General features: G+C 36.8%; 1 protein-coding gene across 1 annotated transcript in view; it reads right to left on the bottom strand.

The window, feature by feature from the left end:
* Positions 1-702: 702 nt before the first annotated feature.
* Positions 703-27760, bottom strand: part of LOC122001259 — a 41767-nt gene continuing 14709 nt past the window's right edge. Inside the window, exon 2 of the mRNA XM_042555915.1 lies at positions 703-1464. Coding sequence (XP_042411849.1) covers positions 849-1421 — 573 coding nt within the window. The 5' untranslated portion in view covers positions 1422-1464 and the 3' untranslated portion in view covers positions 703-848. The remainder of the gene's footprint in view (positions 1465-27760) is intronic.

Raw genomic sequence — 27760 nt, 5'->3', positions numbered from 1 at the left:
TAAAAAGATAGTTTAGTTCACGAAGCTTCTTACACAATAATTTTACTATTGTGTCGAGACTTTCCTTCCTTAAAATTAAAAATGATTGATATTTTTTAAAATATATATATAATTAAAATGTATATTTATAGTATTACAATAATTTATTGCTGTTTCTAAATTAGAAAACCTAAAATATTTTTTATTTTTAAAATTTTACTAATAAAGTGAGATTTGACATAAGATAAAGTATTATTGCTGGCCTGTCACTCTTATAATTGTATAAATAATCATTGACAATATATGAAATTGTCCTTTTAAATTTTACTAACAAAATTAAATGTGGCCCTGGACATAATTGAGTTGGTTAATACAGGATAAATATTATAACAATGGATAAGGTGTCGAATCTCAACAAAGTCTACGATCGATCGTGTTAGGTTGCTAGATTGATAAATTCCACTTTTTACTATAACTAATAAAATTAAATATTTCTAATATTTATTTAAAAAATATTAATTTTTTTCCATGCCTAAGATTGATTGAGACGACTCTACGCGTGACTCCTCAATTTGACTTGAGAGATTGGAGTAACGCTGACATTACCCAACTTATTTGATTTGTGTCTTCTTTACTAGTTAGTTTAATTTTGCTCCTGCCCAAATTAATGATACTACTTTCAATAACAGTTTCCAGATGAAATCTTCAAGGCTTACTTCCCTACGTATATATACATCACAATTAAATCAACTAAGCATTATATATTTGTTACTAACGATTTAGATCCCAAAAAAGTGTTCATAATACAGAACAGAACAGAACAGAACAGAACAAAGTAGTAAATTGTAGCAGGTGGTCCAGCTAGCAGTTCATGGCCTCCCGATGGCAAAGCAAAGTTCCCCGCGGCGGCGGAAGGCCCAAACGTCAATGTCCTCACCCTTCTTCAGCGAACTGAATGACCGGAACAACTTGAGCTCGTGGCCCTGGATCACGGTGTCACCGCTTCCGTCCCATAGAGTCAGCCAAAGGTAGAACACGAACCCGCACCGTGCGTACACCCGCACTGGCAGCCCTCCGTGCGCCCGCCCCGCCGCCTTCTGCTTCTCCCTCATCTCCTCTTCCGCTGCCTCCGTGCGGCACCGCTTACTAGGCTGGCCGATGTCGCCGACGAGGCTGGCCATGGTGCGCTCCTCCAGGGAGAGGAGGCCGACGAGATTGGCCCCGACGGAGTCGGTGGGAAGGTAGAGGCGGTTCTGCTGCGTGTCGAGGTCGGAGTTCTCCACCCTCTTTGAGGCGATGAACCACACCGGCACCCCAATGGCTTCGCCGCCGTCGTCGCCGCCGCTGGTGAAGTACTGCTGCCTCGCCAAGGTGGCCACCCACTCCGGAACAGTGGGGGTGGCCTCGCCGTCGCCGCTGGAAGACTCGCTCTTCGCCGTCATGGTGGTGTCGAGCAGCTCAAAGCAGATTAGGATGGCTTGTTATCTATAGATTTTTTGAGTTGGAATAATTGGAAATAAGATTGGAACCGATTGAGATTTAAAATTATTGAAAATAAACGGTTTTATTTGGTATAATTAATTGTGATTGGAATGACTGTGATTTTATAATCTAATTATGATTACGTACAAAATCAAATTATAATCAAATTAGGAAATAAATTCTGGTCATCGAGCCTAGTGAAGCAACGGGCGGTTAATTTGTTTCCAGCAATTTTATAAGGCTAAAACAACTTTGGTATTCTATTTAATTTATGACACCTGTCACCTGGGTTGGTTATTCACTTCGTCAAAGATAAATAAATCTTTCCATTGTAGTCTTCTTTGATTTTATTTTTTTTTAAAAAAAATTAATCATGTATTTTTGAATTATTATTATTATTATTATTATTCATAATCTGTTTATAATTTTATATTCCAGCATCACCCTGCATCATTTGAGTGTGAATATAATTTTCAAGTAATGGATATCACATTAATTAAGCACTTAATGCAATGGGGTTTTTTTTTTCGTTGGAATATTCTAAAAGTACTATATTGTTCAATTTTTATTTTGGTCAAAACTCAATAAAATAGTATTAACCCATATAAAATTAATTAAAAAAAATGATCTAAGTAAGATAAATTTAGTAAAATAATTTAAATTTACAATCAATAAATACTTTGTGCTTCTTTAAAAGAATACTTATTTACCGTTAATTACTTGGGGTTAACTTTGAATTAGAGTAATTTATTCATTGCACAATTAATTTACCCCATGCCAACTCTTATCTTCATTAGTTATTCCATGCCCCTTTGTGTATTAAATATATATTTTTAAAAGAGAACTAAAAAAATAGGGGCCACATACTAAAAGATTTTACAATCTCATTCTTTAAAAATTGGGATCATTATTTTTAATATATTAAATATATTTTTATGTATATTTTTTAAGAGAATTGAAAAGAATAGGACCCACATGATTAAATATTTACATGATCTCATTTATCAAACTTCAAATTTCACAAAGATATCATTTTTTTTAGCGTCTCGGTTATACGCTTTCAGCTGTGTACCTTCATTTACCTGCCTTCATATCCGTGGGACCGACTCTAGGGGGGCCGCTGATGTGGCGGTTCCACATTTTTTATAAAGGGACTCTTTTTTAACAAATTAAATTTATTTTTAACTATGAATATTATTTTATAAAACTTAATCTATTCCTCTTCAATATATCTCAATCATAGCCTTCTCTCATTACATTTCTCATTCATTGGTGATGCTTTCTCTTTAATTAATAAGAACATGAATTAAAAATTTTTATCTTATCCATACAATGTAAAATAAAAATATTAGTTTTTTTTAAGTTCCCCTCTCTTCTCCTTTTCCAACTCCCCCTCTCTTCTCTTACTCATTGAGATTCGAGAAGAAAAACTCCACATCTCCACCTAACACTAATGCGTTGATTCGGTCGGTATTACAATGCTCATTGCTTGATTAAATCTAATTGTTCATGCATTCATTCATATTATGACAGATCAAAATGGAAGATTTTATTATTTTTTAGCAATAACAAGTTAGATACCTTTGTCATTTCGCTTCCTTGATAGACATTAATTTTAACTTTTATTTAGATATATTTACAGTCACAAATTATTCGATTTTCCCTTTGTTTCCATTCTATCATTTATAATTTGTTCTAGTTTAGGTAATAAAAATTATAGTTTATTTTTTCTTGTGCTGCTTAAAAACACTTCTATTTAGTTATTGATAAATCATAATGGCTGATTTAGTCTCATTGTGATCTTTATTTTCTAAAGATTGTATTCAATTTTGTCATTTTATAAATTATTATTTTTTATTTATTTTTTGTACTTTGCCGATGACGACGATGAGTTGAGCATATGAGAATGTTTTTTTTGTATTATTATCCTATTTCATTGTTCTTATTTTCTCAATTTTGTTCCTCTTTTAATGGTTATTCTTTCCGTCTTATATTTAAATAATTAGACATACTTTTATCCTTCTTCATTTTTAAGTTAAGTGACTTGTAAACTTATTATCTACTTGAGGTGTATTATTATATCTAATAATAATCTATATTTAATACCGTAAAAATTATATTTCTCTGATTATCTTGAATATGAAAATTTAATTAATAATTTTACATCTAAAAAGTAAGAAAATTAAATTGTATAAAAAAATATTTTTAAAATTAATATTTAATTTGTTAAAAAAAAATTTAAACCACAATTTTCGATCCAAGTCTAAATGGAAAAAGATGAGAGATTTTTTTTTTTAAAAACAACGTCAAATGCCTAAAAAAAATTTTCCGCCTAGGGTCCCAAATAGGCTTGAGCCGGTCCTGCATTACCTCATCGCGTACCTAAGGCCACCTTAGGAATTTGTAAACCTATTGCTTATATAAAAGTAGATTTATACTTCATTAGGGCATCCGTAGTCGTAAACCTCTTAAAGAGGTTTATGCTCTGCCACATCATTGTCACATCAAAATTTAAAAACTTTACTTCTTTTAAAAATCACCCTCTATTATCATAAAACCGCTCTTTTAAAAATTCTACTTCTTTTAAAATTCTCTCTCTATCCTCTCTCCATTATTTTTTTATAAACCTGATCCCAAGATTTTGATACAGGTTTATAAAAAAAGCTATAAACCCCACCTATGTAGTGGGGGAAGGGTTTATATTGAGAGATTTATAGCATAAATTGTAAACTATAAACTTCCCATTGCAGATGCCCTTAGTTGTAAATCAAATCAGATTAAAAAAAAACAAATAAATTCTTTTTTCCTTAAATAATGTAAGCTTGGTTGAGATTTACCTAAGGACATCTTCAAAAGTTAAAATTTTAAATGAGTATTTTTTATAATCTCAATATGTTATATCATCAATATAAAAATTTATTGAAATATCTTCGATGATTAAAACTCTAAATAATTTTTTTTATGATTTAATTCATAGTATGAGTCATATGATTTAATACATATTTATCAATTTTAAGACAAAAGAGTATATTCAAATTTCTACTATTACTCTTAAACTATAAATTTTAAATCTCACTTCTATAGTAATTTTAAAATTTTATTCAGCATTTTAAATTTTATAAACCTCTTATAAATTTTATAATAGAGATCCTAAGTAATTTAACATTTAAAATTGTACGTAAAAATGGTAATTTGGTCAAACTTATTCTTTTAACATTAAATTATCATCTTGTGATTTATAGTTTTATTTTATTACCGCAATAAAATTAAGTTATAATATCCATCCATAACATTACCTAAAATTAAACACTAAGACTGGCTCAACAAAATGCTAAATAATCATGGTTTTGAGAAAACGATAAACAGGTGAACAAAGATTCTTCGGAATATGTATTAGTAACGGACTTATGCCTGCTCGAATTTAAGGGACCCAACTCCCCATTATCTGAGCACAATTTCCTCAGCATATAGCTAGTCGGCATGAATGTCGGGCGGAATGGAGGATATTAACGTTCTACTCAATACCAATATATATAGAATAAACTCGAATGAACCTAACGCCGGCCAAACATACGGGGCTTAACTCTTCATCTTTCAGAGGTATTCACTCAACACACAGCAAGAGCAGTCTCTTAATATACAATCGGTTGGACTTAGTGTCGATCGGACTTAGAGGACAACTCACATCCCACTATTACAATATAACTCTTAACATATAGTCAATCGTCCTAAGAGTCGGATAGATTTACAGAACTTAACTTATGTCTAAGCACTAAGCATATACTTGGTTGGGTCAAAGAGCTGGTTGGACTTAAGGGACTTAGCTCCCTACTTCTATAGTCAATTTCTCATCATACAATCGGCCGGCTATTAGGTCGGTCAGACTACCTTCAGGGGACATCATTGTTAGAGAATTGTAACAATCTGGCAGATAATAATAGCTACTTGTCAGGGAATATTCTACTATACCTGCAATAAAATCTTCTTATGAGCGTGACTATACATCTTCCAGTGTCTGACAGTAGACATTCTCAGCCGCCTAATTCATTATGGAGGTTATAAAAGATCGTTCATATGCATGTAACGGAAGACTCCATGGAGGATGACTGTACATCTTCCTGACTGTATGTCTTCTATCATACAACATATTCTGACACTGAATATTTTTTGTCATCTCATTATTGTGAGGGAGGGTTATGAGAGGCGATATAAAAAGGAGAGTCCTCTCCGTTGGTCAGGTATGTGGAAACATCCTTAGGCATACACATTTACTGTTCATTTTCTCCACTTTTCTCTCGATCACCCTCTTGACTTGAGCTCGGAGTGCTTACGCTAGGGACCCCCTCCCTGATTCTCGCCGTAACGTTCTATGTGATCTCTTTGGTGTGCACAGGAAAGAGAGCCAAGTTTCATCCTCTTTTCTAGCTTGCTAGCTTGAAGTCTTCTCCCAATCAACGACAGTGCCATTTACCCAATGCGTCATCTCTACCACCTTAAGACAGGATCATATACATTAGAATTTCTTTCCTTTATTTGAATTTTAGAGTTAGAGTTTATATAAACATGTGCTTAGCTATTAAGGAGATAATCCTTAGTTATTAAATAATATTTTCCTTTTAAAAAAAAGTTAGAGGACGACATTTTTTTTCTTATCTTCTTCTTAATTTCCACTTCTCGTCAGCTCGCAGGATAATCGCTATCATGCTTAGTGTCGGTTGGTATCGGAGTTGGCAGGTCCCGATTGAGGAAGTTAACCATCAAATTTAATGGAAGGTTGATAACCATGATTTTGCTACATTATTTTGATTCATAATGCATGTTCTTAATGATCTTGTTCATAGATAAAACCTATATTGACATCACATTTCATGCATTACATTTATGTTGGACTTAATTGCAAATTAGCTTATAATCATGGTATTTGATGCTAATAGTCGATATATTCTTTGTAGGTTTCAAAAGGATCATGGACCGATCAAATCAGATCAGAATTGGGCTCAAATCTAAGACTAAACAAGACGATCAAGCCTTAGAGCGATTTGGACCGTTTAGTGAAGATCGGAGAGATCTGAGCCATCTGACAAGGATCTAATCCATCCAAGCCAAGAGGAAGTACATCATAGCCATCGAACAAGATCCAGAGCTTTTGATCCTGATCTGAGAAGTTTGAACCGTTAGATGAGATCTGAAACATTCTGAACCGTTGGATCATATTGGGAGAGGTTTAAAAGTTGAGAAGCTACAGTGGTGATGGCGAGCTCGGGCGTTCGTTTCTCCTCGCGATATTCTCTACTGTTCATCCTTTGTCCCTGACGCTCCTTCCACAAGCCAAATCTGTGAGCGAGTCTGTTGGATCGAGACCACGCTAGAGGGGGGGGTGAATAGCGTTAGTGGCTATTTCTTTCAATTCGTAAAACAAATGAGTAAAAGCGCAGTGGAATAAAGAGATAGCAAACACAGAGAGACAGGAAGATTTACTTCGTTCGGAGCCTAAAACGACTCCTACTCGAAGGCCCGTGATCCTTGATCGCTTTCCGTGGGCAACAACTATAAGCACGATAAAACTATTACAGATTAACTATAATTTAAAGCAGTAAACAGATTATACCAACAACAAAAGACTAAATCGAAGCTCTGGGTTGTCGGGTGTCGTTGCAGCACTTTCTGGATCGAGTCGTTCGCAGCTTGTCGCAGGGAGATTACTTAGATTGTCGTTGTTTCTTCGTTGTGTTCTTTTAGCTGTTCCCTTGACCCTCTTTATATATGATATTCCGGGCGCCTAGATCCTTTCCGGGCGCCTGGAGTGTGACGTGGCCAACCAACCAGGATGCTCCACGTGTCAACTTCGCGCAGGGGATAAAACTTGGTCCCGGGCGCCCGGATCCATCCCGGGCGCCCGGACCTCCCTTTTTCCAGCAGGTTCTTCACCTGCAAAACAAGGTTAGTCCAAGCAAAATACCCTGCAAGACAGCGTTAGAATCTGATAAAACATAGTAAAGAATAAATGACAGTCTTCGGACTGTCCGGGTCTGACTTCAGATTTCCTAACCGGAAACCCTAGGTCGACCCGACGCCTACTGTTCCCTCTACGGGGAACGCGTCCTCACCTACTCCTCTCAGGAAAGATTACCTGATGCCAGTCCGGTCCTCCAGACCGACTGGACTTTCCGCCTAGGGTTACCACCCCCTAGGACCTAGGGTTACTGCCCCCTAGGGTTTTTCTCCACCTAGGGTTACCACCCCCTAGGACCTAAGGTTGCCGCCCCTTAGGGTTTTCCTCCACCTAGGGTTACTGCCCCCTAGGACCTAAGGTTGCCGCCCCTTAGGGTTTCCCTCCACCTAGGGTTACCGCCCCCTAGGACCTAAGGTTACCACCCCTTAGGATTTTCCTCCACCTAGGGTTACCGCCCCCTAGGACCTAAGGTTACCACCCCTTAGGATTTTCCTCCACCTAGGGTTACCGCCCCCTAGGACCTAAGGTTGCCGCCCCTTAGGGTTTTCCCTTTGTCTAACCGCAGCTAGGACTCTTCTGAAACACTTATTCAACATGTTAGATCACCATAAACCTTAACTTTGAATCCTTTGCCATTATCAAAACTCAGGTTCGATCGTCGGATGCTCCCCGCACCAACAATCTCCCCCTTTTTGATTATGGCAATCGAAATTCAAAGTTAAGTAATAATATGCAGTAAGGTATAAGTACAAGGAAAGGGGAAAAAAATGGCATTACAAACTCCCCCTTAATATAACCTCCCCTTTGGATTTTTGTTCTCTTTGAATTTCTCTACTCTCCCCCTTTGCCATACATCAAAAATAAGCTAGTTTTGAAAAAAAAAACTTAACTTTTCAAGACAAAACTCAGCAGAATTTTCTTACAGAATAAAAATTTTAAATAGAAGAGACTTGAAAGTCTTAAATTTGAAAAATTTTGAAAAGCTGTTTAAGGCAAAGGAGAAGCGATAACCTTAGTGTTTAATAGTTTACAAATTTTGTTTTAGTAAGGTATCAGAGCCCTAAGGTCCAAGCATGAGTCAAGATTTGGTTTTGATCAGGTATCAGAGCCCTTAAGTACAAGCATGCTTAAATTTTAATATTGCCTCTAGAGAACATCTTGCCAATTAGCTAAGTTTAGAAAATAATTTAACTAAGTTTAGGTAGAGAAAACTTAATTAAGTACTTAGCTTTGAAAACATTATGATTTGAAGGTCATAAATAATTTTAATTTTAAAGCTACAAAAAAAATAGCTTTAATTTTCGAAGATATGCCAAAAATAGTTTTTAATTTTGAGGTCAAGTCAAAAAAATTTTTTAAAGAAAAACTAATTTTAAAACCGACTCAAAATCACTCCCCCTTAATTAATGCCTTAATTTTTTTTTTTTTTTTTGGTTCAGGAGTTCAAGCATGAGAGGTTAAAAAATTATTTTCCTAATTTTCCATCTCACTCATTCTAGATTAACAAGCATGTTTAGCATATGAGTGAGTGTGAGATTGAGTTTACAACATTGAAAATATCAGTTAGAATTCCAAATAAGTGACCATTATTTTGAAGATTTAAAAATTAATTGAGTTTAGAATTAATAACTTCTGAAAAGGATTTTGAAATTAATTTTTCAGAGGATATTTCAAATAATTTTTGAAATTAATTTTTCAAGGGATTTTTCAAATGATTTTTTAAAGAATTTTGAAGTTAAGTTTTAAAGATTTTGAACTGATTTTGAAAAGATTTTTCAAATAATTTTGAAGTTAAGTTTAAAAGATTTTTGAAATAATTTTGAAATTGAGTTTAAAAGATTTTTCAAATAATTTTGAAGTTAAGTTTAAAAGAGTTTTCAAATAATTTTGAAATTGAGTTTAAGAGATTTTTCAAATAATTTTGAAATTGAGTTTAAAATTGAGTTTAAAAGATTTTTGAAATAATTTTGAAATTGAGTTTAAAAGAATTTTCAAATGATTTTGAAGTTAAGTTTAAAAGATTTTTGAAATAATTTTGAAATTGAGTTTAAAAGAATTTTCAAATAATTTTGAAGTTAAGTTTAAAAGATTTTTCAAATAATTTTGAAATTAAGTTTGAAATTGAGTTTAAAATATTTTTGAAATAATTTTGAAATTAAGTTTAAAAGAATTTTCAAATAATTTTGAAGTTAAGTTTAAAAGATTTTTGAAATAATTTTGAAATTGAGTTTAAAAGAATTTTCAAATAATTTTGAAATTAAGTTTAAAAGAATTTTCAAATAATTTTGAAGTTAAGTTTAAAAGATTTTTCAAATAATTTTGAAATTAAGTTTGAAATTGAGTTTCAAAGAATTTTCAAATAATTTTGAAGTTAAGTTTAAAAGATTTTTGAAATAATTTTGAAATTAAGTTAAAAATTTTGAAATAATTATGAAATTGAGTTTAAGAGATTTTTCAAATAATTTTGAAATTGAGTTTAAAATTGAGTTTAAAAGATTTTTGAAATAATTTTGAAATTGAGTTTAAAAGAATTTTCAAATAATTTTGAAGTTAAGTTTAAAAGATTTTTCAAATAATTTTTGAAATGATTAAAAGATTTTGAAATGATCGTTTTTCAAATTAAGTTTTAAAATAATTTTGAAATGATTTTGAAGAGATTTTTCAAATAATTTTGAAATGATTTTTAAAGATTTTGAACAACTATCAGTTTGAAAAATTCCTTGGTCATCTCACCCATCTAAATTTTCAATCAGGGAATCCTATAATTGTTGTGAGATGACTTATGGTTGAATTTAAGGGTCTGGTTTAACTTTTTGTTAGATTCAGGTTTAGCTTTGGGTTCAACAAGTAAGCATTCTTTGGATAAACTTCTAGGCTATGGTGAGTCACAAGGTACTCATTAAAGTAACCATGCCTTCGAGGTTTCCCAAATAGTCCTACCCATTGAACTTAATACTAAACCTTGGTCTAACTAGTTAGGATCCATTTAAGGGTAGCTTCGGTCAGTTCCACTTGGCCAAATGCACCAGGTCGAAGCCATATCTTCCTAGACATGCGATGCCCAAGCTTCCCTAACGTACTATCATCCAAAAACTTCACCAGTACCGTGGGTCAAGTTAAACCTAGCCCATTTTATCTAACCTTAATTACCCTGCTGGGTAGTCTACTCTTGGTTACCCTTATCGAGTGAATTAAGTTCGGAGGTGCTAGCTATTCTGGAGCCTTCCTTTGGATTTTAGTTTGATTTTGATTTAATTTAACTCGAATTTAACTTGATTTTAATTTAAATTTTAAGTTTACTTAATTTGATTTTTCCTTTTTAGCTTGTTTCGTAATATTTAAGTTTTACTTTAGACTTGTAATCTAAGTCTAGATTTTGTGATTTGACTAAATTATTAACAATCTTCTCTAATCTATCAATTTTATCTTTTAAAATGTTATTTTGTATTCCTAATTTTCGTAAAGTTAATTTCTTATTTTTACTTAATAATTTGGAGTTATTCTTGTTTAGATATGAATCAAATTTAATCATGGTATTATTAGCATGCGTATCTAATTTTGAAGAAAAATCTATACTTGAGCAAGCAAGATTAGTTGAACTACTGCAATCATGTGTTGTAAAAACTGGATTTTCATATAATGTAAATTTATTTACCTTGATTTCTCCCTTTGGATTATTGGGTCTTCTTTCTGGGCATTGTCTTTTGCAGTGACCCATTTGATTGCATTTGAAGCATTTAATTTGTTCCATCCCTTTTTTGATCATTTTCTCCTTCTCCTTCGATTGTGCCGGCCGAGTCTTATGAGTAGGACACTCGTTTTTATAGTGCCCTCTCTCCCTGCACTTAAAGCAAGTTATATGATATTTGCATTTTGAATTTACAATCTTACCTCTCAAAGTCATGACAGGATCCTCCCCCTTGACTGTTGCCATTTCAAATTCTGATTCAGATTCCGATATCTCGTCTTTGGCCATCAGTGCTATGATATCGGTTTGCTCTGATTTTTCTGAGTCTGGTTCGGAGGTTGACTCTGAGGATTCAATTTCAAATTCGGACTCAGGTTCTATTCGATCTTCTAACTCTGAAGGGATCTCATAAAGCTTGAGCACTTTCTCCCAAAGCTCCTTAGCATTGTTGAACTTTCCAACTCGATCAAGATCTGAATTTGTTAGTCCGCATAGGAGAATGTAAGTTGCTTTTGCATTTGCCTCGAATGTCCTTATTGTTTGTGCATCCCACTTGTCACAGGTGATGGGTACACCTTCTTTAGTGGGAAGAGTGAATCCAATATGGACTATGGTCCATATTTCTGCTTCGGTCTTTAATTGATGCTCCACTTGGTCTTTCCAGTATCTGAGGTTCTCGTCAGACAGCAGTGGTAGGCATGTTGAGTTGTACCCATCTTCGTAGGCCATTAGAAGGAATCTCGCAAAATAAACACAATAAAATTTGTTCCAAGACTTGGTCTTGGATTAGTAGTGCGGGAGAGAAATAAAAATAGTAGTAATAATGAGCTCGAGTGGTGTTGCACCAACTTCGGGCAAAAACCGATTCGATAAAAGAATTAGAATAAAGCTTTAAGGCTAAATTCTAATTGACTCCGAAAAATATAAAATCGAAAGAAGAATTTGTTTTGAAAGGTGGTTGTACCAATTCAAAGTGACCCCGCTCTGATACCAATTGTTGGATCGAGACCACGCTAGAGGGGGGGGTGAATAGCGTTAGTGGCTATTTCTTTCGATTCGTAAAACAAATGAGTAAAAGCGCAGCGGAATAAAGAGATAGCAAACACAGAGAGACAGGAAGATTTACTTCGTTCGGAGCCTAAAGCGACTCCTACTCGAAGGCCCGCGATCCTTGATCGCTTTCCGTGGGCAACAACTATAAGCACGATAAAACTATTACAGATTAACTATAATTTAAAGCAGTAAACAGATTATACCGACAACAAAAGACTAAATCGAAGCTCTGGGTTGTCGGGTGTCGTTGCAGCACTTTCTGGATCGAGTCGTTCGCAGCTTGTCGCAGGGAGATTACTTAGATTGTCGTTGTTTCTTCGTTGTGTTCTTTTAGCTGTTCCCTTGACCCTCTTTATATATGATATTCCGGGCGCCTGGATCCTTTCCGGGCGCCTGGAGTGTGACGTGGCCAACCAACCAGGATGCTCCACGTGTCAACTTCGCGCAGGGGATAAAAATTGGTCCCGGGCGCCCGGACCTCCCTTTTTCCAGCAGGTTCTTCACCTGCAAAACAAGGTTAGTTCGAGCAAAATACCCTGCAAGACAGCGTTAGAATCTGATAAAACATAGTAAAGAATAAACGACAGTCTTCGGACTGTCTGGGTCTGATTTCAGATTTCCTAACCGGAAACCCTAGGTCGACCCGACGCCTACTGTTCCCTCTACGGGGAACGCGTCCTCACCTACTCCTCTCAGGAGAGATTACCTGATGCCAGTCCGGTCCTCCAGACCGACTAGACTTTACGCCTAGGGTTACCACCCCCTAGGACCTAGGGTTACCGCCCCCTAGGGTTTTTCTCCACCTAGGGTTACCACCCCCTAGGACCTAAGGTTGCCGCCCCTTAGGGTTTTCCTCCACCTAGGGTTACCGCCCCCTAGGACCTAAGGTTGCCGCCCCTTAGGGTTTCCCTCCACCTAGGGTTACCGCCCCCTAGGACCTAAGGTTACCACCCCTTAGGATTTTCCTACACCTAGGGTTACCGCCTCCTAGGACCTAAGGTTACCACCCCTTAGGATTTTCCTCCACCTAGGGTTACCGCCCCCTAGGACCTAAGGTTGCCGCCCCTTAGGGTTTTCCCTTTGCCTAACCGCAGCTAGGACTTTTCTGAAACACTTATTCAACATGTTAGATCACCATAAACCTTAACTTTGAATCCTTTGCCATTATCAAAACTCAGGTTCGATCGTCGGATGCTCCCCGCACCAACAGAGTCTTCTTCATCGCCAGCGATCACTGAGCTGCCGTCGTTCATTGTCCGATGTCAGAGAGTGGCAGTGGGCGTTCCCCGGTCTGCGAGTTGAATTTCTGATCCGCAATCCAGATCGAGGGCGTTCCCTGATTTGTGATGTTCATCAGCTGATCGTGAGCTCGAAGGGCGTTCCCAGAAGCTTCCAATTCCATTCCGACTTCCACTTCATCTGCTGCACTCAAGTTGATCTGATCAATCGATCGAGTGACGCAATTTCCAGAATTCAGCATCTGTTCTTCGTGCAATGAGAGTGTCAACCAGTCCGTGAGCTCGAAGGGTGTTCCCAGAAGCTGTGATCGTAGGCTTGCACTAGCAGGGAGCTTGGTTCTTCGCTAGTGATTGCCCGAAGGGCGTTTCCCAGAGGCAACTCTGTTTCACAGCAAAGAGGAGAGGTTTGGTTTCGGATTTGGGTTGTGGAATGTTATTAGTTAGTGTTTTCTTTTCATTTCTCATACATTTGCTCAGATCTAATGATCTGATAGTTAGATTCCAGTTTACTTCTTAGTTTGAATTTCCTATTTCGTTCTCTACAAATTAGTGTTTATTTTTAATTTATAGATTTAGAAAACCCCCTTGTTCGATTCATTAGATTTGTGTGACAGTGTTCATGCTTGAATGTTGAATGAATCACTTGAGATTTTCATTGTTTACCTCTAATAGACATTGTTGAATGTGATTGAGAATTGAAGACTTGGTGATTGGGTTGAGTGTTGAATTTGATTGTGATGGTGAATGAAATGTTAATTTCGATTTTGCAATTGTATTGAGTTTTTGAGTTTAATGGATACTGTGATTGTGAATTGTAGAGATAGAAATTAAATCATTTGATTCAATGATGCATTAGAATATGAAATGAATTGTTGTTAATTTGATGAGATGGAAAATAATCATGTTTAGATGAGATTAACCTTTCTTTGATTCAAATCTTGATTTTATTAGATAAGATCAATTTATAATGTGAGTCAACGAGAAGTGCTTAGTTGACATTTATTAGTTATCTTTGGAAAAATAAGATTTGAGACTCCTTACTACAACCCTTAACTTTAGTTTTAATGGGTTCCAATTTTTATTAATTTTGAAGTGCCTTGTTACATGAAAAATGACGACATCAAAATTTTGGCGTCGTTGCTGGGGAACATAACTAGTAGTGTGTGCTTATTTTAAATTGAGCATTGATTGGTTTTCTTTGTTAGAATCTTTATTGATTTGATTGCTTGTCTTCTAGTATTTTCATGCTGGCTATTCTTGAATTGTTAATTTCTTTAATGTTCATATATTCATGTGTTTGAAACTTAATGCTTTTGAGTCTTCTAATATTGACTGTTAGTGTTGTAGTGCAAAAGTAGGAGATTTCTTAAGCATGAATCCATATTTTCAGTATTTTGGAGGTGGAATGGAGCATCAACATTTTCAGCCTGAGCATCAATTTTACCCAACCATGGATCAACAAAATAGGTATGAATCATTTTCTAATACTTATAATGCTAATTGGGTGGATCATTCATGTTGCAGGTATGAAATGCACAAGGACAATTCATTGAGCCATATCCAACCTACCTGAATTCATATGAGTTTCAAGAGGTTTCAACATTTTCTTTGCTACATCCTTTTCAACAGAACGATTCTCAATTTGGAATGTCAACATGGAAATTGAAAGAGGTCATGCAACAAATGAGAGAACATCAAGAGCAACAATTCTCAATGATACAACATATACAGATTCAGTTAGATCAAATTGCGTCATCTATCAATCAGTTACAAACACAAAACTCCAGTGGGGAGATGGAAAGTAGAGATTCTGTCAGGCTTGACCCTACTTCCATTACTTCGCAAGATTTTTCTAGTATTGTTTTGTGATGATGATGTAGTTGTTCAGATTTCCGATTCTACTAATGTTGTTGCTTTAGATGTTGTGAATGATGTAGGAAATGAAAATTTATTTGATGATATAAGTGTAGGGGATTGCTTACTGGAAGCAATACCCCAAGGATCACCTGAACCGGATGTAGATGATGAGAGTGTAGAGACTTGTGCTATGGAGACAAGGACCCAAGAATCATTACTTGAGGTTGGAAATTCACCTGAACCAGAGCTTGAACCATTACTTGATGAAAAGGAGGTAATAATCACCACTCCAGGTACCTTTCAACATGACAAGGTTAGTATTTCTTGTGATTTATTAGAAAATTTAATAGAGGTATCACTCATTGATTTTATTAGATGTGATTCATTGCTGGATAAATTTTCTATCAAAACTAATATTCTCCTATCCTCTTCTTATCCCATATGCGTGTAGGAGGTGTTGTCTTTTATTGATTGTGTAGGAGATTATAAGCTTCCGAAGTGGATGCTTAAACTGAACCGTCTTCGACCTCTAGAAAGAATTTTGAAAGGAAAAATGATGAATAAAAAGGATTTGATTGGAACCACAATTACTCCACTACCAGCATGGATTCTTCTTCTAAATCTTCTTCAACCACCGAGAATTAAAGGGGAGTTGGTTCCAATTTCGCTTTCTTTTGCATTTTAATTCATGTTTTGTGTTTAGTTTTTTCTTTAATAAATTCTTTGTGTGCGACTTTCCTTAGTTTCATATTTCACATTTGCATTTTGCTACCATACTTTGTATTTTATTTAGTATTTATAGCATGTCATTTTTAATAAAATTCTCCATGGATTTGTTCAAGTAATATTTTTAAGATAGTAAAAGTTTCTTAAATTTGATCATCAATTTTAGGTCATTTGGGATGATTGGATGCTTTACTTACATGATATTGGTTAGTTTGGTGGTGAATTCTATTTTGATCAATTGAGTTAGATTGCATGAAAATTACCTAGAGAGAACCACTTAAAGCCTATACTTCATTATTTTCTTTTTGTGTGGCATGTACTCATAGCAATTGAACTCTAGAACTTGCTTTGTTTTTTTTCAAAGTCACAATAGCATATGTATGAATGAAAATGAAGGATATTTTTCATTCTTGTTCCCTCATGATTTCCAAATTATTTTCCCACAATTTTCTTTAATTCTAATCTAGCATTTTAACCTTTGATCATCTTTGCTTGTCATATTTAATTGAGAGTTTGGGTTGAATTTTTGATGAGTTAGATTTTGCAAGATGGACAAAGTTTTAAGTGTGGGGAGAATTGTATATGCTTAAAATTCATGAGTTTTCCAATTTCAATTGTTTGGAAATTCTGTAGTTGTGAATTCAAGTTGATGGATGCATTGCTTGAGGTTAAAGGATGCTTTGCAAATAGATCTTGTTATTAGAAAATGTATCAGTAATTTCTTCATAAATTGTGGCACTGTCAAATGATACTTTCTCCTAATCTAAATCCTATAAGTTTTAACCTTAAGTTCTCTGAGAATTAATATCTAGAACTGATACTGTGAGTTGCATTACAGATTTGAATTTCTAATGTTGAAATTGCAGAGAAGGTTTTCTGTTGAGCCTTATTTCAGTAGTGAAATTTCAGATTTTTTTTTGAAGTTGTTATTAGTGGTTATAAACCTCATTTTAGTTCTCTACTAATGTGAAGTGGATTCACCTATTAAGAGGATGAGGAAACAAGTGGCAACACATCCTCAAGCTTTCCAAATCCAGCATTCTAGATAGATGATAAACATAATTGAATGTTGCAATTGCATGAATTTGACAGCTTGAAGTGGTTTGAATCTGAATTGCATCTTGATTGACATTGGATGCATTGGATGAGGGTACTGCATATGGGAGAAGTAAAACAAGAGCAGAAAAGGGAAAAAGTTGCTGGATTAGTACAATAATGTAAAATGTGCAAGGAATGGTCTAAAATTGATGTAGCAATTGTATGCCAAATTTTATTACAGTTTATCAAATCCATAATTAAGACTTAAACTGAAATTGAAGCCTGAAGTTGAAATCTGGGAATCCAGAATTCAGAAGTTGTTGATGATGTACATTGTCTCCAGCTTTCAGAAATCTGACTTTTTGATCTGAAATCTTCATTACACAAGCCAGAATTACCTCAACTCTTAGTTTCTGAAATTTAATCCAAGGAGTTATAATTGGTCTGCAAAAAGCAATTTCTGTTTCAAAACAACATTGTGCCAAACATGCAATTTAATTCTGGCAGAAGGTAATTGGAATCCAAGCTGAATTCCTTGGTCCTTAAGTTGAGTTACAATGGGAACTTAATTCTGAAAGTGAGAATTCAATTTACAGATCAATTCTGAAAATGCTGTATTGGATGATGAATTTTGAAATGTAATAGCTAGTTGATATTGAGCCAAAACTTATCCTGGAATCATAAAAGATGTAGGAAATTCTCATTGATTTATTTGGAAAAATTAGGAAGCTGAATTCTACTGGTATTGAATTCTGAATTACTGATTTCCAGAATCAGGAATTCAAGCTGGCAATTTTTTTTTTTTGCCAACAATCTCAATTGGAGTTCCTGTTAACTTAGTGAAAAATACTACCTTTTGATAAGTTGAATCTTTAGAGCATAAACTGGGAATTAGAATTATGAAACTGAACTTTGTAACTTGAGAATTTCATAAAAGAGTTTCAATAGTGTAGATTTCTGATTTGGTTTTTGTAGCTATTGGTGGCATCATAACAATTCAGGACAGCAAGCAAGATCACTGAACCAGAATTCAGAATCAGCCTCAGTTTTGTTTTCAGTTTTGTTTTTTGTGCTGTTGGAATAGAAGGAGGAAGAGAAAAGATTGAAATAAGAGAAGGAAAGGAAAAGAGGTACTGATTTGGTGCAATTGTGAAGATTTGTAATTTCTTTAAATCTGATACTTGAATACATTTCTTAAGCTTACTGGAACTGCAGTATGCAGAAGTAGCTAATTTTTGGAATTGGCCAACTGCACCTCGGAGCTGAAATCAGTGAGTTGGAATACTTAGAAAGAGATTTAAATGGATTGTCTTTCGAAGGAAGGATTGAATAAGAGTGGATAAAAAGCATATTTCTGAAATGTTGAAACTGGAATCTGGAAACCAGAGAAATCAGTTGTATTTTTGAATTTAACATAATTCATGAGTCCACGAATTGCAGAAATTAATTGGATCCTAGAAGCATTGTAGCTGCCGAAGGAGTTCCTTGAGAATTAGATTGGAATATGATCTCGGAAGCTACAGCTGAACACAATAATTTATCTTGCTGTGTAGTTGTTGAAGAAACAAATTAGCAGAATGACAATACTGAAATGATATGTCAATTATTATAAGTTGTGTGCCAAGTACCCATTGCAAGTACATGTTCAGTGAAAGTCTAAGTGGAACACATTGCTTTCTTGTTGATGTAAAGTGATTGCCCTTTATAGGACCCTTTGGTGAATCGAATCTTGAAGGAAATTGATACTGTAATCTAGAATTGAAATTGAATTTTGAAACCTTGGGCAGCTACAAACTTCTAATTCTTGCAAATTTTAATTTCTGAATTGCTAAAATACAGAAACTTCATGGAAACTGAATTTAGGAATATGTTTGCTGATTGTAGCTGAATTCCAGAATCCAGAATTCAGTTTGGTTTGTGTGCCAAGTCTTGGTTATAAACTTCTAATTAGTAAGAGGTCTGAGTGAATTTGATGATCTTCAATTACCATTTGGTATTCTAATCTCTTCAAACCTTACATGATTTTATGCAAGCAACTATAATTGATGTGGATTCAGAATTTAAGTCAATATTGAAATCAACTTCAAGAAGAAGTCTGAAGGCAAACCGAATTGAGGGCTTTGAATTGGGAGTTTTCTTTGGCTCTGAATTAGTGGTTAGCATTGAGTATTAGCTGTAGAAAAAAAACCAGATTCTTTAGAATCTGATATCTGAATCAGATACCTTGTGTAAAAATAGTAATCTAATGCTTGAAACTGTTGTAGGGTAGAAATTTAAAGGTGTCATAACTTCTACAAAATCCTTCATAATGTATGAGATTTAAAGGTGCATCAAGCTCCTATTGGCATTGCTTTCTAAAGTTTATGAATGTTGAAATGCTTAACAGTTGAGATTTACATCAAGTTAATAAGATTTTGGAAAAGCAAAAGATATGATTGAAACATGAGGTATCTCAAGTCAGTGAGTTTTTTGTTATTCAGATTTCAATAAATAGAAATTCTACAGAAAGGAATTGCAGTTGTTGATCAACATTAATGGGAATTCAAGTTCTAACCAATGCATTGCTGAATGAAATTCTTTATCAGGTTAAATTCTTCGGGCAAGGTTCTAATAAGTTATGATTTCTGAAACTTAAATTGCCTCAATTCTGAAACTGAAACTCCTGAAATAAGGTATCCTGGAATTAGTAGTAGTGAAACTACTAGTCTGCACGAATGTGATTTGGATCTTCACTAATGCAGTACTAGAAATTGCAGTATTCAAAACTGTGTGTTGGTTCACAATTTCTGTAATTAGAATCTAAAGCAACAGATTACAGAAGCCAATATTAGATTTGAGGTTGAGTCTGAATGTACTGTTAGGATCTTCGGATGGCTAGAGAGGGGGGGTGTGAATAGCCTCCTCTAAAAGCTTAAAGAATTTCTTCCTACAAGTCGTTAGCGCAGCGGAAATATGCAAACGAAAATATAATACAAGAAAGAGAGACAAACACCACTAACACCAGTATATACGAGGTTCGGGGATAACTTGTCCCTACTCCTCGGCGTGTCCGTAAGGTGGATGATCCCTTGATCTTTTGGTAGATCACACCCCGGATAGATTCCGGCTAAAGATTTCCTCCTTCTCGGTGGAGTAACCTCTCCACAAAGTCTCAGAAGATATGTAAATAAAGCACAAGGCTTACAATAATCAGTGGCTAAAGAGAATGAAGAATATGCTCACAGCCACGCGAAGACGACAGTGAAAGCAGAGCGCAAGAAGGAAGCAACTTCTCAGCCAAAAGCTCAAAGCTTAGCACACTCGCTTGATCGACAGAGAGTTTTCCTTTTTTTTTTCGAACATCTCTTCATCCTTCTTCTTATGCCTCTACTTTTCCACTGCGTTCAGCCTGTACCGAATCACTGTCAACCTGCACCGAATCGCTGCTGCAAGCTAAGGCGTCGCCAATCACTCTTCCTCCTCATCTGGTTCTCTGAACTCACACCAATAGAACTAATGGTCTTCACAGGTGTCTCTGAGCTCGAACCAATAAGCAAGAGTCAAGCTGATTGCTAGCTGATAGCAGTCAGATCGCAGCCAGTAAACATTAATGCTCCAATTGCACCATTTGCAGCGAAACACAGTAGAAAGAACACTTTGTCTTATTCTTCTGATGGAGCTTGATTTGAATTTAAGCATTGGCATGATACCTGCAACTTGCAGATTTAAAAAGCTCACAGTATATGGTTAAATCAGACTTGCAGAGAAACAACAGAAACTACAGACATTATTGTGGATCGGTCAGCAGACCGATCCACAGCCTTTTTGATCGATCAGGCTACAGCCTGATCGGTCCAGGAGGGCTCTGATCGGTCTGTGGACCGATCAGGCTATAGGTGGATCGGTCCACAAACCGATCCCCCTATCCTTTCTCCCGAACTCCGTTGCCTCCTGATCGATCTACAGACCGATCAGTAATTCTCGGTGAGTTCACAGAGAGTTACTGATTGGTTACTGATCGGTCTAGTGACCGATCAGATAACCATAGTATCACTGGATCGGTCAACAGACCGATCCAATGCCTATGTAGGTTTAGAGCTTCGCAGCCCTAAACCCTAAAGCCTTCCTGGTCAAGAGAACGAGCTACCGAGTCCTCTCTGACCTAGTCCGGAGAACGAGCTACCGAGCCCTCTCCGATTTCGTCCGGTCCAGAGAACGAGCTACCGAGCCCTCTCTGACCTAGTCTGGAGAACGAGTTACCGAGCCCTCTCTGACTTCGTCCGATTCAGAGAACGAGCTACCGAGCCCTCTCTGACCTAGTCCAAAGAACGAGCTACCGAGCCCTCTCCAACTTCGTCCGGTCCCGAGAACGAGCTACCGAGCCCTCTCCGACTTCGTGTGCCAAGTTTCCATACTTGGACTTTTCCCTTCCACCTGATCAACCTTGATCAGTAATCAATCTGAGTTTAATTAATATCTGATACAAACTTAAATCAGTGTCAACATCAAAACAACAGTCATGTCAGACTGTATCAACAATCTCCCCCTTTTTGTTGTTTGACAACACGATTTAAGTTTAGATCAGAAATGCTCATATTTCCATAATTTTAGGGGAATCAAGGTCCTCCCCCTAAGACGGATACAACACTATGTAAGGAAGTCAATAATCCTCAAGGTTATCCTCTCACCTAAAATCAAAACTTCATTCATCTCTAAACTTAGTCATCTTCTCCCCCTTTGTCAAACACCGAAAAGGTGCGAATTAGGTAATAAGACTTAAAGGACTCTCCCTTAACCCATACTGTCTCTTTCTTAATCCACATAGAATTCCCTCTAAGTGTATTATCGGACAATAAATAAGAGACAATCAAGATATGATATATGAAAAGCGTATAAATAGCCAATAAGAACTGAAACATAAAGAGAAGCAAGTAATAGAAAAACGAGTAGCATAAATATATGAAAACAGCTAATATCCAGGTCAGACACATGTATCTATCAAACAGTATCCGAAACATAGGCAATCAAAATGACCAACATAAAACAAGGTGTATCAATCAACATCCTCAATATGAGGAGCATCATCATCATCAGCTGGAGGAATGAGTCCCTGAGGCGGCATGTTGCTGCTCGAGGGTGGATAGCACGAGTAATACTGCGGTGGTGGGTAGCTGGCCATCCATCCCAGAAGCACCTGCTGCGTCGCCAAATGCTGACTGCGTAGATCATCGTAACGCTGGTCAATCCGAACGCACAGCCCATGGAGCTCAGCAGCCAGCAGCTCATCGTGCTGATCGATGCGGCTCTCCAGCTCAGCGATCTGCCAGCGCAGATCAGGATCTGGCTCTCCATACTCAGCAGCAGCAGGAGGAGGAGCAGCAACAGGAGCAGTATCAACCTGTCGTAGAGGTGCCCGTGGTAACTCACCTAGTGCTCTCCCGTCCTTCCAACGAACCGCCCCATACTTTCCTATGATGCCAGACTTGGAAAATGCATGTTTTCCAAGTCTGCAATCCTGCCTCACCATCTTGACTATCCTTCCCTTGGAGACATCAATCTGTAGGGTCTCGAGCCAATCCGTAATTATATGCCCATAAGGCAGATAAACGGTGAAGCTGTTAGGCTCACTATAGGAGATAATAGACGAATAAATGCTCGAATGATGTCAAAATCAAGACGCCGACGCAATCCATAAAGCATCAGGCAGTGATATGGTCGGATCTCTGACAAGGGTTTAGATGTGATTGGCAGAAGGCAATTTGTGACAATCTTAAAGAGAATGTAATCTGGGGCAGATAGTCTCAGGGCTGCAAAGGTAGGAAAATCAACATCTAACTCATCTTGTCCACCCAGTTTAGGATGTCCGAAGAAATACTCATAAATGGAGTTAAATGAGACATCAAAGGGAGAAGGTAAGGGGTCTGGTAAATCAGGATATATGGAAAAGACATTTCCTGAACACCTCCGGCAAGCTAGATAATCAAAGAAGGCCGAGAAAGGGAAATCAATAGTTTGCTTAGCAACTCTAGTTCTATAATTAACATCATTAGTTTGATGAAGATTATTATAAAACTCAGATACTAAGTCGTAATTGATATCCCGTTCTAAATAGACTAGAGAATCAAGTTTGTAATAAGCAAGTATTTCCGACACAGATGGACAAAATTCATCCATGAATTTTTGATCCACAGACCTACAAGGAAGCAGTTTGAAGGTTCTTTGTTGAAAAACTTGTTCAAAGTGATGGTTTGGAAATCTTCCAGAAACGGATGGTTGAGGTCGGGAGGGAGCCTTAGATTTAGATTTCTCAGTTGACGACTTAGAGGTTCCCTCACTAACTTGTTTCTTCCTAAAGGTTAAAAATATGACACGAACGGGGCAAATATGTGAGCACGGAAGCTACCAACAACCGAGAACCAAGCCAAATTACAAAGATACGATGAGAAATGAAAATGAAGTGCCAAAATCAGTAGAGCTCGGGGAGAATGGAGTTACCTTGGTGCCATAAATGTATCTTTCGGATAAAGGAGAGAAGAGTTGAGGCATAGGAGGGTGTCGGCTAGGGCTTCGACGTGCAATGGGAAGAGAAAGGATCGAGAAGAGTTAAGAGGGATGGGTGATCGATCCAGGTGTTGATATAATCGGACGGCTGTCTGATCAGGAGAGATCCTGACCGATCAGGGAACCTCCTGATCGGTCAGGGAATACCCTGATCGGTCAGTGGACTGATCAGGGAACCTCCTGATCGGTCCCTGGACCGATCAATAAACAAACAGAGAGTTCTGGATCGGTCGATCCAGCCTCTCCTGATCGGGCTGTAGACCGATCAGTGTCTGACAAATTGAAGATTCTCCATTCGGTAACTGAAATTCGTAGAAGTTTTCTATCGAAAATTCTGAAGATTCAGAACTCAAGAAGTTCAAAAACTTCCAAATTCAGAATCTAGAACCTGAAGAATCTACAAACATAAATATTTCCGAAAGATGAGCTCTTACGGTCTGAAATTGTTCAGAACCGGAAGGTTCCAAACATTAAAAAACTTAGACCTACTCCAAACGCATAGAGTTCAGACGTTTTGAACTTTAAGGTTTCAAAACCAGAAAAACTTCTGAAACTATGATCTATAGTGAACCAAGGTATTAATCAAGACTCAGGCTATTTATTACCTGGTTCAAAACACATCCTTGCTATGATCAGTTTCGAGTTTGTTAAAATATATCCAAATTGCTATTATTACTTCAACAACTTGTCCTATTTTCAATCAAAATCACGAAAGGTATTGATCAAAGGTATCAATCAACACATCAACCAAAGTTAGATAATTTCTAGATAAAGGTCCAACCAAGTTTCCTTGGTTGGAATATATGAGAAAGATCTAGGAACCAAATACACATGAATTATATAATGGTCTTCCCCATACTCGATTTATGTCTCTTCAACCTAATTATTCAAGGGATGCATGATACATTTTGAATAATTTGGCTGATCCTAGCATCTCACCCCATTTCTAGCAAACAAAAATAATTTGTTAAACCTTATAGTTTGTGTGAGATGCCCCCAAGTTGCACAAATCAATTTCCCAATTTCTCTTGTCGTTTAAATTGTCCTTATTGATCATGATGAAGTCCTAATGGCCTATTGAGTCAAACACATTCCCAATTCTCTCCTTAAATGACTAAATTCATTTTCCGGAAGGGGTTTGGTGAAAATATCAGCTAAGTTTGATTTTGACTCAACATATGTGAGCGCAATGTCTCCCCTAGCTACGTGATCTCTAATGAAGTGATGACGTACTTCAATGTGTTTAGTCCTTGAATGATGGACTGAATTTTTCGTTAGGTTTATTGTGCTGATGTTGTCACACAACACTTGCACTCCCTTATACGAAAGCCCATAATCTTCTAGGGCGTGGATCATCCACAACAATTGTGATACACTCTCTCCCATGGCAATGTATTCAGTCTCGGTCGTGGAGAGAGCAACGCAATGTTGCTTCCGACTTGACCAACTAACCAATGATGAACCTAAAAATTGGCAACCCCCACTAGTGCTTTTCCGATCCAATTTGCACCCAGCATAATCGGAGTCGGTATAACCTATCAAATCAAAAGACTCAGTACGAGGGTACCAGAGACCTACTCTAATTGTGCCCTTAAGGTATCTCAGGATTCTCTTAACTGCAATTAAATGAGATTCCTTGGCACATACTTGATATCTAGCGCACATGCCCACAGTAAAAAGTATGTCCGGTCGACTAGCTGTGAGATATAGAAGACTACCGATCATGCTTTTATATTGCGTTAGATCAACTGGTCTTCCATTCTCATCATTGTCAAGGCGAGTGTTTGTCGCCATTGGAGTGGATACTTCCTTAGAGTCACCCATTTTGAATTTCTTGAGCATATCTTGAGTGTATTTTGTCTGATGGACATAAATGTCATCTTGAGTTTATTTGATTTCAAGTCCAAGGAAGAATGTCAATTCTCCCACCAGACTCATCTCAAACTCACTTTCCATGTGAGTGATAAATTCATTCAAATAGCCCTTGTTATTTGAGCCATAAATTATGTCATCGACATACACCTGGGTTACAAATATGTTTTCACCATCTCTACGCAAAAATAGTGTTGGATCTATTTGACCTCTTACAAAACCCTTTTCTAGTAAGTAAGTTGACAAGCTTTCGTACCAAGCTCGAGGTGCTTATTTAAGCCCATAAAGAGCTTTCTTGAGCTTGTACACGTAGTTTGGAGTTTCGGTATTCACAAACCCCGGTGGTTGTTCAACAAAGACCTATTCTTTAATGAAACCGTTTAAGAAGGCCGATTTAACGTCCATTTGATAGAGCTTGAAACCTCTATGTGCAGCAAAAGCTAGCATTAAACGAATGGACTCTAATCGGGCCACGGGAGCATAAGTCTCATCATAATCGAGGCCTTCGACTTGACTATAGCCTTTGGCTACAAGTCTTGCCTTGTTTCTTACGACTTCTCCCTTTTGGTTTAACTTATTTTTGAAGACCCATTTGGTTCCAATAATGGTGGTCTTCTTAGGTCTAGGAACTAAGTCCCACACTTGGCTCCTTTCAAATTGACCTAACTCATCTTGCATAGCTATGATCCAGTCAGGATCGTGCAATGCCTCACCAACTAATTTTGGTTCGATTTCTGAGATCAAGGCGACCTCATTAGACTCATTTCTAAAGAATGATCTAGTCCTAACTCCTTGTTGGATGTCTCCAACAATCTGGTCTTGGGGATGACTAGACGCTATCCTAGATTGTCTTGGTGTTGGCGGTGTCTCATGAGTGGTCTCACTAGGCACAGGCAAGGACTCAGTATCAGGCAAGAGATCAGCCTGAGCCCTTTGTTGCCTTTGCTCATCATCATCGGAGTCAACTTCGACTCTTTCTATGTTTTGATCATTCAAACTTAGACTTCTAAATTCAAATTGAGTTTCTCCTACATCCCTCGATTGATCATTTGATTTAGGGATTTCTTCAAATGCTACATCCGAGGATTCTTCAATCAATTTAGTCCTATTGTTGTAGACTCGATAGGCTTTGCTGATGAGAGAGTACTCGACCAGTATCCCTTTATCAGCCTTAGTCGTGAACTTTCCAAGATGATCCTTGGTGTTCAAGATAAACACCTTACAACCAAACACCCTAAGATGTTTAATTGTAGGGAGTTTCCCAAACCAAAGTTCATGGGGAGTCTTTCTTAAAAGCCTATGTATCAAGACTCGATTTTGCACATAGCAAGCTGTATTTACAGCTTCAGCCCATAGGTAGCTCGGTAGTGAGTACTCATTGAGCATGCTTCGTGCAGCCTCTTGCAAGACTCGGTTCTTTCTCTCCACAACCCCATTTTGCTGTGGGGTCCTTGGAGTAGAGAACTCATGCCTATATCCTTTTTCTTGACAAAATTCTAAAAATCTATGGTTTTGAAATTCTCCACCATGATCACTTCTAATTGTTTTAATTGTTGTTGATTTTTCATTTTCAGTTCTTCTACAAAAAGAAACAAAAATATCTATGGTTTTATCCTTATTTTTCAAAAAGAAAGTCCATGTATATCTAGTAAAATCATCAATGATCACTAAGCAGTATCTACTTCCATTCAATGAAATGACATTACTGCAATCAAATAAATCCATATGCAATAAATCTAAAGCAGTAGATGTACTTACAACGCTTTTACCTTTATGAGACGCTTTTGTTTGCTTACCCTTTTGACATGCATCACATAATTTTATCTTTTGGTACTTGATGCTTGGTAGGCCTCGCACTAATCCTTTGTTGGCCAGCTTTCGAATATTCTTCATGTTCACATGGGCCAACCTCCTATGCCAAAGCCATGATTCTTCTTCTTTTGACATGAAACACTTAGCAGAGGCATTAGTAGCACTTTTAAAAGATACTTGATAAATGTTATCTACCCTTGTGCCTACTAGTACCGTGTCAAGTGTGTCAATGTGTTTGACCAAACATTGACTTGAATGAAACTCAATTGTGTAACCCGTATCACACAATTGGCTGACACTTAGGAGATTAAAGGTCATCCCCTTGACTAGAAGGACATTCTTGATTTGGAGACATTCGGATATATGAATGTCTCCAACTCCTATAACCTTAAGGCTACCATTATTACCAAACGACACATTACCTCTATTTTTGTTTTGAAGGGTAGTAAAGAGTGACTTGTCCCCGGTCATGTGCTTGGAGCATCCACTATTAACGAACCAAGTTGATAGATGCTCCCCCTT

The sequence above is a fragment of the Zingiber officinale genome, chromosome 7A, assembly GCF_018446385.1.
Source record: "Zingiber officinale cultivar Zhangliang chromosome 7A, Zo_v1.1, whole genome shotgun sequence".
NCBI lineage: Eukaryota > Viridiplantae > Streptophyta > Magnoliopsida > Zingiberales > Zingiberaceae > Zingiber > Zingiber officinale.
The sequence above is the reverse complement of the archived record's forward strand: the minus strand, read 5'-3'. Positions and strand labels throughout refer to the sequence as shown.